The following is a 19779-nucleotide window of genomic DNA, read 5'->3' as shown; positions in this document are numbered from 1 at the left end:
GGATCTCAACGGTCATACCTCCTGAAGAAAACAGCTGAAGAGCTAGGGCTGAAACCTTGTGCTGAAGAGACGGTGAGTCATGTTTTGTTTAAAGTGGGAGTCAGACATCAGAAGTGAATCGCAAGAGGTTCGGAATTAAGTTGCAGAAACCGAGAGGAAGTTTCAGCTTTGAAGTCGAAGTATGAGGATGGTCAAGAATATATCGATCCATTCGTCGCAATGCAATTTCTCACTTTGATGAATGAACTGAGACTGAAGAAAATTTGGAGCAGTGATATTGGTGACAGCTTAACGGGATGGACTAGAAGGACAAAATTCTCACTGGAAATATCATCCCACTGACGGTGGTCCCACAGCCATTGAAACTAAACTGGAATGAACTCTTGAAGGAGATCCCCCTGTGAGTGCGGAAGGTATAACAACATCCTGGCATTCCCTGCCTGTCATAAGGGGCTCTTAACTTCGGAGCGTGGGTTGGTAACCACGGGGCCCCTCAGCCGAGTACTGGCATTGCTTCCACTTGTGCCAGGCTCCATACTTTCATCTACCAGTCCGAGATCCGTTGGTTCCAACCCCGACGGTATTAGAGCATTTGAGTCCTGTGAAGGCCCTTCGTGGCCCTTGCCTTCCTCTGGCCGATACCTCATTTTTCAGTTGTTTAATGTCTGATTAGTGTTATATACTCTTAAAACAATGATCACCACCACCACCATCATTTACTTACTAAGCTTCTAAATTTTTTATATCGATTGTTTTCTGGATATCATTTATTTATTTATTTATTTATTTATTTATTTATTTATTTATTTATTTATTTCATCCGTCTACCGTCCAGGGTTGGTTTTTCCCTCTGACTCAGCGAGGTTCCCACTTCTATCGCCTCAAGGGCAGTGTCCTGAAGCGTGAGACATTTGGTCGGTGATAAAACTGAGCAGGAGGATCAGTACCTCACCCAGGTGGCCTTCACCTGCTATACTGAACAGGGGCCTTATGAGGGAAGGGATGAACAAGAAAGAGGAAAGGAAGTGGCCGTGGCCTTAAGTTAGGTACCTGGAGGAGAAGTTGGAAACCACGGAAAACCACTTCGAGGATGGCTGAGGTGGAAATCGAACTCCCTCTACTCACTTGACCTCTCGAGACTGAGTGGATCCCGTTCCAGTCCTCGTACACATTTCAATTTCGTGGCAGAGCCGAGAAACAAACCCGAACCTCCGGGGGTGGCAGCTAATGTCACTAACCACTACACCACAGAGGCGGACATTATTATTATTATTATTATTATTATTATTATTATTATTATTATTATTATTATTATTATTATTATTGGATACAGGTAAGGGTAGTTTCTTTGTCGTAGAGATTGAGCTGTTTGCTTAATGCTGCAATGTAAAAAGCGATTCGCAAACTAAACAGAATATCTCCTTTATTGCACCCATAGTGGCGCTGTGTAAATGCCTCCTAATTAATCTAATTTCCACTTACCGCGAGGAACAAATCAAGAAATGTTTTATTGTGCATAAGTCATGCGCACAATTACTGCACAACATGCAATCCAAGAGGGAACGTGACCTCATTTGTTGTTGTTCTGTTGGCTGGTAAGAGGAGGGGTGTAAAGTTTCTAGTTGTGTCAGTTCGTGGCAAGGCAGACGCTTGCTTTGAGAGTGATATTTGTCAGCTGGTGAGAAGGACCAGCGAACCCTTTGTCTCGCTTGACATGAGACACGCAACTGCGATTCGCTCTCGCTTCCTTGATATAGAATCCTCCACCCCCACTCCTAGAAAGTGTAGTCATTAATCAAGCTCTAAGAGACATCCTTCAACCGACCAAATACTTCTGCTACAAGTTTGACTTCAGTTGATGCTCCCAAATATTTCATTCTAATAGCGTGCCTTGCGGAGTCTAAAACTTCCACCGGGCGTGTTGGCCGTACGGTTGGGAGCGCGCAGCTGTGAGCTCGCATCCGGGAGATAGTGGGTTCGAACCCCACTTTCGGCAGCCCTGAAGATGGTTTTCCGTGGTTTCCCATTTTCACACCAGGCAAATGCTGGGGTTGTGCCTTAATTAAGGCCACGGCCGCTTCCTTCCCATTCCTAGGCCTTTCCTGTCTCATCGTCGCCATAAGACCTATCTGTGTCGGTGAGATGTAAAGCAACTAGCAACAAAAAAAGCTTCCGAGCACTATCTCCCTCATTCTACGAGAGTAACTGGGGAGCGTGGGTTGGCGGCCACGAGCCCCTTAGCTGAGTCCTGGCATTGCTTCCGCTTACTTGTGCCAGGCTCTCACATCCTATCCGACCTCTCTTGGTCAACTCTTGTTCTTTTCTGACCCCGACGGTATTACGTATGGAGGCCGAGGGAGTCTTTCATCTTCACGCCTTTCGTGGCCCTTGTCATCCTTTAGCCGATACCTTCATTTTTCGAAGTGTCGGACCCCTTCCATTTTTTCTCTCTGATTAGTATCATATAGAGGATGGTTGCCCAGTTGTACTTCGTCTTAAAACAATAATCACCACCACCACCACCACCACCACCACCACCACTCCCCCTATATGTGTCGATGCGAAGTAAAGCAAATTGTAATAATAATAATAATAATAATAATAATAATAATAATAATAATAATAATAATAATAATAATAATAATAATAATAATTCACGACCTCCGTAGTCCTTACCTTTCTTTTCCCGGTACCTTAATTTTTGGAAGTATCCGACCTCTTCATCTCCCTCCCTGTCCGACTCGTTGGCTGAACGGTCAGCGTACTGGCCTTCGGTTCAGAGGGTCCCGGGTTCGATTCCCGGCCGGGTCGGGGATTTTAACCTTAATTGGTTAATTCCAATGGCACGGGGTCTGGGTGTATGTGTTGTCTTCATCATCATTTCATCCTCATCACGACGCGCAGGTCACCTCCGGGTGTCAAATAGAAAGACCTGCACCTGGCGAGCCGAACCCGTCCTGGGATATCCCGGCACTAAAAGCCATACGACATTTCATTTTTTCATCTCCCTCCCTCTCTCTCTCTCTCTCTCTCTGATTAGTGTTAATAGAGGATGGTCTCCTAGTTTTACTTCCTCTAAAAACAATAATCACCACCACCACCAAGAGAAGACGAGCAGTCAGTAGACATCATCATCAGTTTTATATCCCCCAGTGGTCGGGGGGTGGTGGAATAACATCCACGGCATCCCCTGCCTGTCGTAAGAGGCGACTAAAAGGGACCCCAGGGTTTCCTAACTTGGCAGCGTGGGTTGGCAATCACGGGGCCTTTCTCTGAGTCCTGCCATTGGTTCAACTTACTTGTGTCAAGATCCTCACTTTCATCTATCACATTCGACGTCTCTTTAACAACACTTGTTCTTTTCCGGCCCCGGCGGTATTAGGTTGCGTGCCCTAGGGAGTCTTTCATTTTCGAAGTGTCGAGCCCCTTGCATTCTTTTATCTCTAATTAGAGTCAATAGAGGATGGTTGCCCAGCTGTACTTCCTCTTAAAACAATCACCACGACCACTCCTTCAACCTGTAGACAAGCGTTGTAGCGGCTTTACGATGCAACTCACAATCAGCCTCATGAATCTTTAAAACTCCGGTGCGAATTGCATTCAAAAATCTACAGCACACGAAAATACGCTATTCAACGCTTTATTCAAAAGCCGTGAAACGTACTAATTCTATCAGTTACTGCTCTTTATGAAGCAGTCACTTTGTTCGCTGTACGGGAGCTCATCGCGGACTTGAGACGATGACATCGCTGGGTGAGCTGTATGGTTCAGGCGAGTATTGATTGCAGCATCCTCTTGTCCTGCCACTCAACTGTGCTTGGACTGTACTTAATAAATAAACAGTTTAAATATCTGAATTACTGCTTACAACCTAGAAAACGGTTTAATAAAATAGAATGTTCCTTTCACGTGATACTTGAGGAAAAGTAAATTAATTTTCTCCTGTATGACATCATTCAAATTGACTCATTTTTAAGGATCCAACCAATGTTCGGCGTATACACATTATAGGAGGGCATTTCAGTGCTTGTTGGCTCTGTTTAGACTGAAATTCCGTTTCTTTTATTTCAGGAGTGAAGAATCTTTCTCCCAATACTTGGCCACGATGCCTTGGCTCGCCATACCGTACGAAGACGATGTTCGACGTCGCGAACTGGCGTCACTCTTCAGTGTCCAGGGCATCCCGACGCTCGTACTACTTGATGCTGACGGACACCTCATCACCGATGACGGTCGGGGTGAAGTAAACGAGGATCCTGACGGGCTGGTAAGAATTTTCTTGAACAATTCGCATGTGATATTCTGCTGGAAATCATAAACACTCATGGCAAATCCTTCATTTCTAAATCACTTTCGATTAAAGACTATAAACCGTACATGGATTACGTAACAATTTTATATAACATAATATTGAGTAAAGATAATGAAAACAGACTGCAAGGATGTGTTCCATTAGCGTCATTTAAAGTCTACAAAATAAATCGTTATAGGATACCATGCAATTTCATGCACGATTCCCACGAATTTTCGACTCAATTTCACATAAGTTACAGTTAGGAAAATTCATTTTGTTATTTTTTAAATAATAATTTACTTCAAGTGTAATTCCATATTGTTGTTAGTTTGTGTTTTAATTTACTGTAACTTATTTACAACAGTAGATGTATATTTGTTGTAAAGATTCTTCATTTTGCAGTGGAGTTGATAAAATGTGGAACTGACGAAACGGATGGATCAGTTTTCCATGTAGTGTGAGGACAATATACTGTATATATGTGTGAATAATTCTTTTCGTTGAAGAATGCGAACACTGGTAATATATGGGAGGTTCCAGAAAAGTCAAATTCTAACCTATTAATCCTTACTATGCAGTATATTGGATTGGTGTAAAAATTGGTAGCGTCTGTTTGTGGCTTGGTAGTACTGCAGTTGTTAGGAGTTTCTTTGTCGTTTATACTATACTTCGTCACTTGGTGTGATATTGTTGTGCTTGTGGGTATGCTTTGAATTTTGCAAGTTTGAAGGAAATTATTGTACACTGACTGACAGAGCAAATGCAACACCAAGAAGGAGTGGTTCGAAAGGGATGAAAGTTGGGGGAAAAACAGAGACGGCACGGACGAATAATTGATGTTTATATCAAACCGATATGCAGGTTACACAATGCGCACGGCATCGACTCAGTAGGATGTAGGACCACCGCGAGCGGCGATGCACGCAGAAACACGTCGAGGTACAGAGTCAATAAGAGTGCGGATGGTGTCCTGAGGGATGGTTCTCCATTCTCTGTCAACCATTTGCCACAGTTGGTCGTCCGTACGAGGCTGGGGCAGAGTTTGCAAACGGCGTCCAATGAGATCCCACACGTGTTCGATTGGTGAGAGATCCGGAGAGTACGCTGGCCACGGAAGCATCTGTACACCTCGTAGAGCCTGTTGGGAGATGCGAGCAGTGTGTGGGCGGGCATTATCCTGCTGAAACAGAGCATTGGGCAACCCCTGAAGGTACGGGAGTGCCACCGGCCGCAGCACATGCTGCACGTAGCGGTGGGCATTTAACGTGCCTTGAATACGCACTAGAGGTGACGTGGAATCATACGCAATAGCGCCCCAAACCATGATGCCGCGTTGTCTAGCGGTAGGGCGCTCCACAGTTACTGCCGGATTTGACCTTTCTCCACGCCGACGCAACACTCGTCTGCGGTGACTATCACTGACAGAACAGAAGCGTGACTCATCGGAGAACACGACGTTCCGCCATTCCCTCATCCAAGTCTCTCTAGCCCGGCACCATGCCAGGCGTGCACGTCTATGCTGTGGAGTCAATGGTAGTCTTCTGAGCGGACGCCGGGAGTGCAGGCCTCCTTCAACCAATCGACGGGAAATTGTTCTGGTCGATATTGGAACAGCCAGGGTGTCTTGCACATGCTGAAGAATGGCGGTTGACGTGGCGTGCGGGGCTGCCACCGCTTGGCGGCGGATGCGCCGATCCTCGCGTGCTGACGTCACTCGGGCTGCGCCTGGACCCCTCGCACGTGCCACATGTCCCTGCGCCAACCATCTTCGCCACAGGCGCTGCACCGTGGACACATCCCTAAGGGTATCGGCTGCGATTTGACGAAGCGACCAACCTGCCCTTCTCAGCCCGATCACCATACCCCTCGTAAAGTCGTCTGTCTGCTGGAAATGCCTCCGTTGACGGCGGCCTGGCATTCTTAGCTATACACGTGTCCTATGGCACACGACAACACGTTCTACAATGACTGTCGGCTGAGAAATCACGGTACGAAGTGGGCCATTCGCCAACGCCGTGTCCCATTTATCGTTCGCTACGTGCGCAGCACAGCGGCGCATTTCACATCATGAGCATACCTCAGTGACGTCAGTCTACCCTGCAATTGGCATAAAGTTCTGACCACTCCTTCTTGGTGTTGCATTTGCTCTGTCAGTCAGTGTAATAAACACATACTCCATTCGCGTTTATGCCGTTATTGGATGCCTACAGTGCTGTAATTGTGTACAGTGATTTTAGTATTAAGGTTTTAGATCAGTACTGATAATGGTATATCATATAATCCATAACTTTTTTTGTCACATTACTTTTTATATTGTTTTTGATAAATGTCTTTTTTATTATGTCTTAATTTTGCAGTTATTTCGGTTAAGAATAGGGATACCACGTTTGTTAACGTAAAAAAGTATCACGTTACAGTTTAAGTGTATATTGTAATATTTTAAACTCTATTTCCTGCCTATCCACACATTTTTAAAACATATTTTAAGTGCCTGTTTTCTCTTTTAAAAGCCTATTTACTTGTTTTAAAAGCCTATTTAGGCGCCTAAAACTAATTTTTTTTTAGAGCCTAAAATCCCAGGTCTAATTATGACACATAATCGCTATCGTTATATAGTGCGCGCGTCTTTTAGTGATTGATGGACACCCTAGTGCTATAATAATAATAATTTCGTGTAGCTATTTCTAGCCGAGTGCAGCCCTTGTAAGGCAGACCCTCCTGTGCAGGTGGGCGCCATCTGCCATGTTACCGCGTATTATTGTGGTGGAGGATAGTGTTATGTGTGGTGTGTGAGTTGCAGATATGTTGGGGACAGCACAAACACCCAGCCCCCGGGACACTGGAATTAACCAATGAAGGCTCTCTGAACCGAAGCCCAGTACGCTGACCATTCAGCCAACGAGTCCGACACCCTAGTGCTGAATCGGTCGAACTCTGTTATCTTGGAGATTCGTATTGGCAACCTTTGAAATACTAACTATGAATCGCTTATGCATCGCTGTCGACATCTGGCGTTCACTTTACGTATTAGTGCTGTTGCTGCACGGCCGACTGGATCCCTCGTTGCGCTCCTTATACTATAATAGCTAGAGCGACGTATCAATCACTAAAACGTGTGCGAATAAAACACATGATTACAGATAATCAAGCCAGTTGAAGATTATCGTTACGACCTGGATAAATTCTGATCATCAACAGTATAAAAAAATCTATAAAAATTCCAATTTTAACCGACATTACTAAACAAGAACTACAACGTTGCATATGTTATTGATAATTAAGTTGCTTTAGTTCAAATGTGAACAAATTCGGAACGTACTGGTTTTTACTCTGCTATCTAACTTCAGTTATAGATCATAACACTATCTGATAGATCCCCAACCAAGATATTATCAGTACTATATGAATTAGGAGACACTAAAGACATATCTCGCTTCTCGACTGAACATAGATCACTCGCAATAAAAATAAATAACTTAAAAGTAACCTAATACAGAACATAAATCTGTAAACGTATCACTTCTTAACATAAATCAATAACTGTATAGCAGCGTCCTATAAATCAAATATTAATCCCCCCTAGAAGACTGTTTGTGGTAACTTTCTGAATTATGATTAGACATCCTAAAAATAGTCTAAGGTGGTTACATAGAGTAAGATAATTTTGTGCTGTCATCCTCATGGCGTATAACAAAAATAAGCCCCTGTTGGATATCCTCATTTCGTGACAATATGAAGAATAAGGTACGGTACGATGTAGACTATTAGAGTAAATTCGAACATATTAACGTCCGATGATGCAGGACTCGTGCTGACCCTGTTAATTATTATAACACCTGTATAGATTTGATAAAGTAGATGGCAAGCATTACAAGTGTACTGTCAACATAGTCTCTGATGATGAATCCCAAACAGCGTTACTGTAATATCTTAGTTTAGGGAAAATGAAATGAAATGGCGTGTGGCTTTTAGTGCCGGGATATCCCAGGACGGGTTCGGCTCGCCAGGCGCAGGTCTTTCTATTTGTGCGTAGGCGACCTGCGCGTCGTGATGAGGATGAAATGGCCCCCGTGCCATTGGAATTAACCAATTAAGGTTAAAATCCCCGACCCGGCCGGTAATCGAACCCGGAACCCTCTGAACCGAAGGCCAGTACGCTGACCGTTCAGCCAACGAGTCGGACTTAGTTTTGGGGATATTGCCCTATTTCATACATCTCCCAAATTCAAAAGGTTCTGACGATTCCAGAAATGTCGTTCTGTCCCATACGACTTCCAGTACTTACAAACCCCAATAGACTCATCTTGTACGCAAGAGTTTCGCGATAGTTCGTGTAACTCCCTATATATATTTGTTGCTTGCACAGTAACCCATTTTAACACTGTGGTTCTCATATAAGAGGACCATTCATTAACAACTCGCACACAATAAATCGTTCAGCTTAGTGTCGAATCAAAGAACCTATTAACTTCACAATCAAACGTCACAACTGCACTTTACTCAAACATGGCATAATTACACTGATGACCAGTTCTTCTTTACAACTACTCAGTATGAAATGTTATTTATATAATGACGACCATAAACAAAAAAATAATCATTACCTACCACATTCTATGATTACCGTACACACGCTACCTTAAGAATTTAAGATCAAGCGAAATCACCTAAGTTTACCGATTATATAATAGATAGATAGATAGATAGATAGATAGATAAAGCCTTTATTTTCTGTGGCGAAGTTAGGGCTCTTGGCCCTTTCTTACACTTAACATACACATTGCCTTTAAATATTCAAGTTGCCTTCAAACTCAACGAAACCAAACTACCCCGCCAATTAATGTCACATGAAATGAACTATGTCCCCTAATCACTTCCCGACATTATATATTTCAATGTTAAATTCTCATTGACTTACCTTGTTGTCGGCTTCAGTCCATCACGTTAGATCGAGCTGCATTTTACTTAGTTGGTTATGGTAGACTTCATTGTTTTTCCACGATGTTGCATTCTACCACTCCATAGTATCGTCCCCAGGGCACCACAATCTTGATGTTCCCATGTAATTTCTCGAAGCTGTAGAATTCAAAAATGCGCAGCACTTGACCAAGGAAACTGGTCAATTTAACCAGCCACTTCAAATTACAACCCCTTGAAGGCTCCACTTAGGTGTACATAGACCCTATTGTAACCTTCACACAATTATTTTACAATGCACGAATTCTTACACCTTGTCACACACTGTTTTGACCAACTGCTCAAACATTCTGATATGAAACGAGTGGAACGTTACTGTATACCTACACGTAATATATGTACATTATGCGGTTAAGGGTTGGTTACGGAAGTTCCCAACTCGTTCTATACGATTCTACTTCCAGCCATAGCACTAACATTCACACAAGCACAATATTTCACATCCGCTCGACCCGCACTGTATACTCATCGGCGAGGTTCGAACTAGAGGTGGGAACGGAGCGAGTAATACCGATGAGTAATCCAGTTGTAGCGGTAGAGTGCACCACCGATCCCCTCCGCTTACAACTGCAAGTACTCGCGGAGGACCAGAGCACAGTGTAGCGCACGGCACATGTTTAACAAGGGGAGACCACGACGTTGAGATCACGGATCATCTTCAAATTTTGTACACCTTTAGTAGTCTATTAGGACAAGATAATGTGCAAATAGTAAGGCGTACTATTAAGGCGTTATCAAGAAAATCGCAAGAGAATTTTCGCGTCGAATGTGTACCGGTGCGTTGCGGTCACGAGCACGAGGTGGCGACGGTCGACTGGTTAGCGTTCATGCTCCGAAATCGCTGGATCACTGGATAGAGTCTCGCTTTTCACTTTTTGTTTTTCAACACTGGTCATACTCTTTCATATATATTGCAGGTCAGAGCGTCCAGGTGCAAAGCATTTCCGGGTACCTTACTCGATTTCACTGTCAGGTATGAGGGAATTTCACAAATCACGACAGGCATACATTTTCAGGAATACTTTATGCATTGGGCCGTTTTCTTGTTGATAATTATAAATGATATATTTTTTTTAGTCCACCTCTGTCGTGGAATGGTTAGTGTGATTGGCTGCCACCCCCAGATGCCCGGGGTTGATTCCCGGCTCTGCCACGAAATTTGAAAAGTGGTACAAGGGCAGGAACGGGGTCCACTCGGCCTCGGGAGGTCAACTCAGCCATCCTCGAAGTGGTTTTCCGTAGATTCCCATTTATTTCTCCTCCGGGTAAATGCCGGGATGTAGGCCCCTACCTAATGTAAGGCCACGGCCACTTCCTTCTCTCTTCCTTGCCTATCCCTTCCAATCTTCCCATCTCTCCACAAGGCTCCTGTTCAACATAGCAGGTGAGGTCACCTGGGCGAGGTACTGGTCATGCTACACAGTTGTATACCCAACCCAAACTCTCGCGCTCCACGACACCGCCCTTGAGGCGGTAGAGGTGGGATTCCTCGCTGAGTCGGAGGGAAAAACCGACCCTGGAGGGTAAACAGATTAAGAAAGAAAGAAAGAAAGATATTTTTTGTAATGATAAACATTAGTAAAGAGCCAAATAACATTGGAAATCCAATAAAAGTTCATGAAAATATAGCTTTTTTCAGTATATTACCTTACAATTGTAAGGTATATGAAAGAATTTGACCAGTGTTGAAAAACAAACCGACAAACGTGACTCGATCCAGCGAGCCAGCAATTACGTAGCTTGAACGCTAACCACTCGACCACCACCGTTTCACGCTCATGATCGCAACGCACCGGTACATATTCGACGCGAAAACTTCTCTTGATATTTTCTCGAGAACGCCTTAGTAGTACATCTTACTACTTGCACATTATCTTGTCCTAATGGACTACTAAATGTGTACAAAGTTTGAAGATACTCCGTGATCCGAACGTCGTGGCCACCATTCAGTCTGTGTTTCTTAATTTGCGTCTATATTTCCTCCGCTTGTTGTGTTTTGTAGATAATGCAAAGCATAGTAGATAATACTTGTGCCATTAGTTTGATATTTAATCCCATTTTGAGATGGTATTCATGTTTTAGAAAATTTAAGGAATTGCATGCATTTTTACAGAAATTTGTACCACAAATGCCACGAAAACCGTCTGATACATGGCAGTTCTTTAAAATTACTGGTGATAAAAATAAGCAAAATGCAAATTTTGCGGCCGCATTTACGCGACGGTTGGTGGCGTATCAAATGTGTGGGATTATATCAAGAGGCATCACAAGGATGAAATGAGCAGGTCGGCTTCTCCAGCAGAAAGCAACATTGCTGTACTCAACAAACTGGTTATGTTGTGAGAAAAGGGCATTGAATTTACGTTGCCATACCAATAACGTATTTAAACGTGCCGCCACATTACATTCACTCGGTAGTTTACTCGGTACTACCGGGTAATGACGTTACAACAACTGCTCCGCTCCGCTCCGTCTCCACCACTAGTTCGAACGTTCGTTAGTATCCGCTAATCTCCCGATAAGGCACACGTTATAAGTCAGCAAACCATCCAGTTTGTTCTCTCACGCTGATTTGACCCTTACATTACACGGTCGACCGTATCTCGGTTAGCTAGCAGCATGTAGTCTGAGGTAAGGCAGCTAATGCGCTTACGGACAGTATCAAAGAAGTTACGATGAACAAACTTAAGAGGAGGGAGGAAAGGAGAGTGGCTGACTATAAAATGTTCAATCAATCAATCAATCAATCAATCAATCAATCAATCAATCAATCAATCAATCAATCACCAATGATCTGCATTTAGGGCTGCCGCCCAGCTTTTTCTTAAATATTTTCAACGAACTTGGAAACTTATCGAACATTTCCCTCGATAGTTTATTCTAATCCCTCACTTCTCGTCCTATAAATGAATATTTGCCCCAATGTGTCCTTTTGAATTCCAACTTTATCTTCATATTATGATCTTTCCTACTTTTAAAAACTCCACTACAGCTTATACTTCTACTTATGTCATTCCACGCCAACGCACTTGAAAGGGTTTTGACCTGCTCAGCGACCGCTGCTCAGCCCGAAGGCCTGCAGATTACGAGGGGCCGTGTGGTCAGCGCGACGCATCCTCTCGGCCGTTATTCTTGGCTTTCGAGACCGGGGCCGCCATCTCACCGTCAGATAGCTTCTCAATTCTAATCACTTAGGATGAGTGGATCTCAAACCAGCCCTCAGGTCGAGAGAAAAATCCCTAACCTGGCAGGGGCATCCGGGCGAGAGACAGGCACGCTACCCCTACACCACGGGGCCGGCTGTTATTTGCACAGCAAAGTCAAAATATAGGTTAAGCTTGAACATGAGTGAGGAAAATTAAACTACATCACAGGAACAACCTAGAACTCATACACGGAAACAACGGTTTAGAAAATTCATATCGATCGATCATACTATCGATTCAATTCGGATTTCATTTTCATTCAGTTGGCAGTATTACCAGAACTGCGGTAGCTCCCTCCTTACTTCTCACCCCCGTAAAACGAAGTGTCACTAAAAGTTTCGCGGATAGTACAACCCCTAAATACTCTCATAACCATGTAAAGAGATCACTAACCTTTCTTAACAACCCCGTTAATATGATTACCCCAATGAAGATCATTCCTTATATCAGGGCCTCTCAGGGTGCATGCGCCTGGTGCATGCACTGTGCACGGTGCAAAAGACGACTTCGCTTGGTTACCCAGAGTGCAAACCCCCACTCCTCAGTTTGTAGCAATAGCGCTGTCTCTCTTTTTCCTCACGCCTGTCTCGCTCGCTCCCCCTATCTTCCTCTTCCTCACTTGCTCCGTAGCGCTCGAAATCCGAGCCGAGTTGAGCCGAGCTTGACCGAGTAGCCCAGAGACGAAGCGTTGGTCCGAGCCGAGCCGAGTGGAACCGATGCACTGTGCACAGGAACTCTCCGCCGCTGTTTGCACGCGTGAGATTTGGGGCGTTTGAGAGGCCCTGCCTTATATTAACACCTAGGTACTTACAGTGTTCCTCATGAGGTACTATCACCCCATCAACTCAGTAATTAAAACTAAGAAGACTCTTCCTCTTGGAGAAACTTGCAACTTTACTTTTCATCCCATTTACATTCATACCATTGCCCGCTGTCCATCTCACTACATTGCTGAAAGTCCATCTGCAGCCGCTCACAACCCTGCACCTCGCACCATGGACACCATGCAAATATTTTAACGAAATATGCATTGAAGTGATGTCATTAGGAACTTACTATAAACCCTGTGATGATGGTGGTGATGATTATTATTTTAAGAGGAAGTACAACTTGGCAACCATCCTCTATATAACACTAATCGGAAAGGAAAAGCGGATGGGCTCCGATACTTCGAAAAATGAAGATATCGACCAAAGAAGGGCCACAAAGGTCTTAAAATGAAAGACTCCTTAGCCCTCGACCTTTGGTGTTATTTTACCGCCCCCACCCACAGGGAGATAAACTTGGCACGTTAGTAGTCACAGAAAATTAACCTCTACCGTCATTCACATCGTCAAAAACATGCACCGTTATAGTGTTGTCGGTTTTAGTACGGTATTAATCAAGAGAGCGCCATTTACTATACAGTGGAACCTCGGATTGCGAGTAACTTGGTCTACGACCGTTTTGAAAGACGAGCAAATATTTTAAATAAATTGTGACTTGATAAGCGAGTGAGGTTTCGCAATACGAGCGTCACGTGTACGTACGTTTCCACCTCCCTTGTGCCTTTGTTTTCCTCTCCCCCTGCCACTCTCTTTCCTGGAAAAGTGTGTGTAATCATTTCCCGCGCTGGACTTCAGTTGGCGTGCCTCGCTCGCATAGTCAACACCGTACGAGTGTACATGTTTTGTTTCTGTCATCTGTGATACAACTGTTCTGCAACGATGGGCCCTGTGAACGAAAAGAAGGCTAAAAAGGAATTCGTTCGGAAGAAGGAGATGATTACAGTGGATGAATCTGTTCAATGACAATGCAATGTCACATTTTCGTGAAATCCTCAAAAAGAGGCAAAAGCAACAGTCATTGGACAGGTTCCTCGTTAAAGTTGCACGAAAAGAAAACACTTCCAATGAGCCAACCGATAGCAGTGATATTCGTGCTACACAGTAACTCTTCTCATGTCATCTCTCGTCTCCCTCACACCAACAATGATTCTATTGTAAGGTAAAGTGCAGTTTAATTGTTTTACGTTAAATTTTGTTTTAGAAATGTTATGCGAATAAATGTTTTTTGTGTTGTGGACGAATCATCCGAGTTTCAATAGTTTCTTATGGGAAAATTTGCTTTGATATACGAGCGATTTGGATTCTGAGCATGTTGCCGGAACGAATTATGCTCGCAATCCAAGGTTCCACTGTATCTGGGTTGAGCGAGCTCCCTTTGTCACTAATTCGGTAACCAGCTGAACTGAAATTTCTTTCGCTTGCCGTATTGGAAGCTAGAATATACAATAATTTCTTCGCTAGCAAACAAGTCTTGGATATTCTGTGCTGTTATTTCACCATGCAAGTGGATTGTCATCAGAAAGGTGATCTTTTAATAATTAGATTGTTGTAGGAAGAATGTGTATTCGTCCATAGTCTGCGCCAACGTTAACTCGTTTTTGACACAGATCTTGGAACCTATTCCAGAAACAACCGTAAAGGGGCGGAGATCTATTCCATACATTTTGACGCACCTCTGTGTGATGTTTTGGTTAACATCATGTGATGTTATATTTGATGACCGCACTGTATTAGGCCATCCTTTACACACACGTGCTTACATATGTGAGGTTATTTATTCTTGGTCAGAAACATATATATATATAAGGCACAGTCATTAAGGAAGCACAACGTTTACATGCCATATATCCTACATGTTGACCACACGCAATTGTTACTAGCCTGAATTATTTCCGCGCTTCGCTCTTCATCCTTTCTGGCTTTAGAAAGCCTTCCTCTCGAGTTTATCTTTCACTCTATCTTTGGACTCCCGTTCAACTACAACAACTACTACTAAAGCCGAGCTCGATAGCTGCAATCGCTTCAATGCGGCCAGTGTCCGGTATTCGCGAGAGAATTGGTTCGAACCCTACTGCACCGATCTCGATAGCTGCAGTCGCTTAAGTGCGGCCAGTATCCAGTATTCGGGAGACAGTAGGTTCAAACCCCACTGTCGGCAGCCCTGAAAATTGTTTTCCGTGGTTTCCCATTTTCACACCAGGAAAATGCTGGGGCTGTACCTTAATTAAGGCCACGGCCGCTTCCTTCCCACTCCTAGCCATTCCCTGTCCCATCGTCGCCATAAGACCTACGGTGCGACGTAAAGCAAAAAAAAAAAGAACCCTACTGCCGGCAGCCCTGAAGATGGTTTTCCGTGGTTTCTCATTTTCACACTAGGCAAATGCTGGGACTGTACAGTAATTAAGGCCATGGCTACTTCCTTTCCACTCCTAGCTTTTTCCTGCCCCATCGTCGCCATAAGGCCTATCTGTGTCGGCTCGGTGTAAAGCAAAGCGACTAATACTAATTGTTTTCATTCCTCCCCTGAAGGGGGAGGCGGGCCTCCTAGACGATGACGTCTCTCAGGCCAGGAGATTTGTATCGGAGAAGGAGATGTGCGGAGAAGGTGGAAGGGTTGGCGGCCGTGGCCTATACTAGGAACTGTCCCGGCAGGAGAATGGAAAACCAGGGAAAACCATCCTCAGGACAGCGGACGGTGGGGATCAACCCTTCCTCTATGGGTGGGGTGGTAGAATAACACCCACGGTATCCCTTGTCTGTCGTAAAAGGCGACTAAAATGGGCCCAGTGACTCTTAACTTGGGAGCGTGCGTAGGAGACCACGGGGCCCTTAGCTGATGTGTGCGGTTGCTTCTGCTTAGTTGTGCCAGGCTCCTCACTTTCATATATCCTATCCGCCCTCCTTTGGTCAATTCTTGTTCTTTTACGAGCCCGCCAACGGTAGTAGAGCATTCGAGGCCTAGGGAGTCTTTTTAATTTTCACACCTTTCCTTGCCCTTGTCTTTCTTTGGCCGACACCTTCATTTTTCAAAATGTCGGATTCCTTCACGTTCCCCCTCCCTGATTAGTGTTAATAGACGATGCTTGCCCAGTTGTACTTCAATAACCACCACCACCACCACGACCCATAGGGGGAGATAAAGTGTTCCGATAAATCGAAAGAAAAAAGAGTGTATCCACACAAGACTGGTAAGGTGCATGTAGTGTGAGAAAATCAAAAACATTCTAGACCTCGTAAATAAAGTATTTATTTATGTATTTATTTATTTATTTATTTATTTATTTATTTATTTATTTATTTATTTATTTATTTATTTATTTATTTATTTATTTATTTATTTATTTATTTATTTAATCGGTTTACCCTCTATGCGGTGAAAATTAGCGTAACTATATTACATGTTTTTAACTCTGGTATATTGTATTATTATAACAAAAAATCTGACTATCTAGATGAAAGTTAACAATTCTCACACAAGATAGACTTAAAGTCGAATAGAATAATCGTTATATACATTGGTGAACATACCACCCACCAAAGGACCTCTGGCTTAAAAAAAAAAAAAAAAAAGAATCTTGTATGGTTAAATATACACAATGTCTTTTCCCTAACTTAAATGTATCAACATACAATATTACATAATTATGATAATTGATACTAAAACACCAGACAGTAATGCTTCTGCCTTTATTCATGAAATAGTTCACTGTTATAGGTTCTTTTGGATGTGTCCATGCCATGTATTTTTTTAAGGCTGTGTCGAGTTATTTGGCTGATAATGGATCAAAGTTGCTATGTGATGGCTTCTTGCGGCAATTCGTTATGAATCGCATAAGGTACCCAATTACACGTTGTGTTATAGCTTGAGTAGTGTTGTGAATTTTATAATGAAATGATCTTCATGAACAATGACCGTGAGTGTTATGCAAGTTCTTTGTTTGTGCAAGTTCTTGACCATTGTGGAATTTTCTGTAGTGGGTTCTTGTATTAACCAATGAGGTCCAAACCACCAAAGGTTATTGCTAATGAGAGATGTTGGTTCTTGTCCTCGTGAAACCAGATCTGTGGGATTTGCTCGAGAGGATACATGATGCCATATTCTTGCAGGGATAGTTTCCTGTATCTCTGCTGTTTGCGACAAAGGTCTGCCATCTAGTTGGGCAGGAAGAAAGCATGGAATCTATCCACATGTGGATGTTTGTGATATCGAGAGATAAGTTGCTGAAGGTTTTCCTCACGAGCTGAGTTGCGAGCACAGCGCCGCAGAGTTCTAGACTATGCAATGTGATTTTCTTTAAAGAGGCTACCCTTGATTTTTGCATAAAGAATCAATCAATCAATCAATCACTACTGATCTGCGTTTAGGGCAGTAGGCCAGGCGGCAGATTCCCTGTCTGTTGTTTCCCTAGCCTCTTCTTAAATGATTGCAAAGAATTTGGAAATTTATGGAACATCTCCCTTGGTAAGTTATTCCAATCCCTAACTCTCCTTCCTATAACCGAATATTTGCCCCAATTTAGCAGTCTTCCCTTCATGGTTGGTGGATCTGATGTAGACACAAGCACCATATGCCCTTGTTGCATCACAGAATCCATGAATTTGAATGTTGTTTACGATCCCATCAATCAGAACTAAACGAGGTATTTTTATCTCGATGAGTTGAAGCTGGCTGGAGAGATTCTTCTAATCTTGCATAATAAATGTGTTCAGTGGGTTATCCCAGCCTACCTTTTGCTGCCAAAGACATTGCTTGAAGAACCAGTGGCATGGAATGGGATCGCTGACAAGTTGGTATTCGTTCTTGGGAGGTTGCCATGTGCCCATGTGAGACCTAGAATTTTTACCACGTCGCTGTTCTCATGAGTGAGCGCATGTTGATTTTCCTGGAGATGAGCTGGAATGGAGTTTAATAGGCTTTGATTGTTTGTGCACTATTTTCGAAGAGTAAAGCTTCCACATCTCAAGAGATCTTGAATGTCTGTTCTTATTATGTGAGCTTCTTGAACTGAGTCTGCACCGGACAAGCAGTCATCTACGTAAAAATCTCGTTTGAGAATAGCGGATACCTAGGAAAGCGTTCTGCTTCATTGATGGAGAGTTGCTGCAGGCATCTTGTTGCCTTTCATGGCCCTTCTCTTTCTTTGACTGATACCTTCATATTTCGAAGTGTCGGACCCCTCCCATTTTTTTTATCTCTGATCAGTGTTGTATAGAGAATGGTTGCGTAGTTGTACTTCCTCTTAAAACAATAATCACCACCACCACCATCTTATGCCAAGGCCTGGGTTCGTTTTCCGGCCAGTTCAAGGATTTTTATTCTAGACCGAAGAGTAGAACGGGTTCAATAGATACGAGGAGCTGTCAAGCTCTTAGTTGCAAGAAGAAAGCGCACAGTGACAAGATGGCGTTACTGACCTAGTATACATAGAGCGATGTAAAGCCACTAGCAAAAAAAAAAAAAAGTATACATAGATGAACTCTGGTTGCAATGGTAACAATGATATCGAGAAAATGATGACATTAATTTTAAATAGCACCACCAGCCAAAAAACGTATCCATGTTCAAATGCTATAAATATTTTCATCAACGTGATAGAAGCATTTGTTTAGTCGCTTATGGAAATTAGACATTACCTTTTTATACTGAAAAAAATCTTATTTCCCCCGCCGAAATCATATACGAGGTCTTTCACCTTCAACTACGATATCTTCTACACGAAAGCAGCCCTACCTTTGCATGCGCAGACTGTATAATACACGAACTAAAAGCTAAGGCACGATATAGCAAGCCGCCTGCCCTTCCTCCCACCGCCTTCTTTATGACAGCCGTAAATTTTCATTAATTATTCACATTTCCCTTTCTCCCCTCCTCTCCCTCTCTTTCTACCATTCTCCTCCATTTCCGCTGTCACTGATATGTGCTCCCAAAACGTTGACTTTGTGTGTGCATGAGTGCGGCCTTTTGAAGTCTCTCTGTATATATTCGTCCATGACACGATATCAAATTAATGTGCAGTACTATCAAGATACTAATAAAATGTTGGAGAAAGCAATAAAAGGGATTCAGTCACGAGATTGTGTGTGTATGTTGTGTTGTGTTGTGTTATGATTATTGAGCTGTAGGGTGAAGGGAAGTCTTTGATGTGAAACGTGCACTTTCATCGAGTTTGTCAAGTTGAAACAATGTCATTTTCTACAAAATTTAATTCAGGACTTATATATCTATACCTCAAAAACATTTTACAGAAGTGGATTGTTTGTTATTAATAGACATCGGATTTATATCTATACTAATATTATAAAGAGAAAAATAGTTGTATGTTTCAAACATTATAAGACTGTAGTCCAACCTGAAAGAACTTATAGACGTGAAATATTATTTAAACTAAGGCAAAAGAATAACAAAGACAAAATGTAACAAATATAAATAAGAATAGTAAGAACATTCATCAATAAGAAGTACCAAAAAGAAGGA

The 19779-nt window shown here is 43.0% G+C and overlaps 1 protein-coding gene across 1 annotated transcript in view; it reads left to right on the top strand.

The window, feature by feature from the left end:
- The window catches only part of LOC136886053 (nucleoredoxin), a 490502-nt gene that overhangs the window by 443984 nt on the left and 26739 nt on the right, over nucleotides 1–19779 (top strand). The window contains exon 4 of the mRNA XM_067158780.2: nucleotides 4072–4267. Coding sequence (XP_067014881.2) covers nucleotides 4072–4267 — 196 coding nt within the window. The remainder of the gene's footprint in view (nucleotides 1–4071; nucleotides 4268–19779) is intronic.

The sequence above is a fragment of the Anabrus simplex genome, chromosome X, assembly GCF_040414725.1.
Source record: "Anabrus simplex isolate iqAnaSimp1 chromosome X, ASM4041472v1, whole genome shotgun sequence".
NCBI classification, from domain to species: domain Eukaryota; kingdom Metazoa; phylum Arthropoda; class Insecta; order Orthoptera; family Tettigoniidae; genus Anabrus; species Anabrus simplex.
This window is presented reverse-complemented; position numbering and strand designations above follow the sequence as displayed.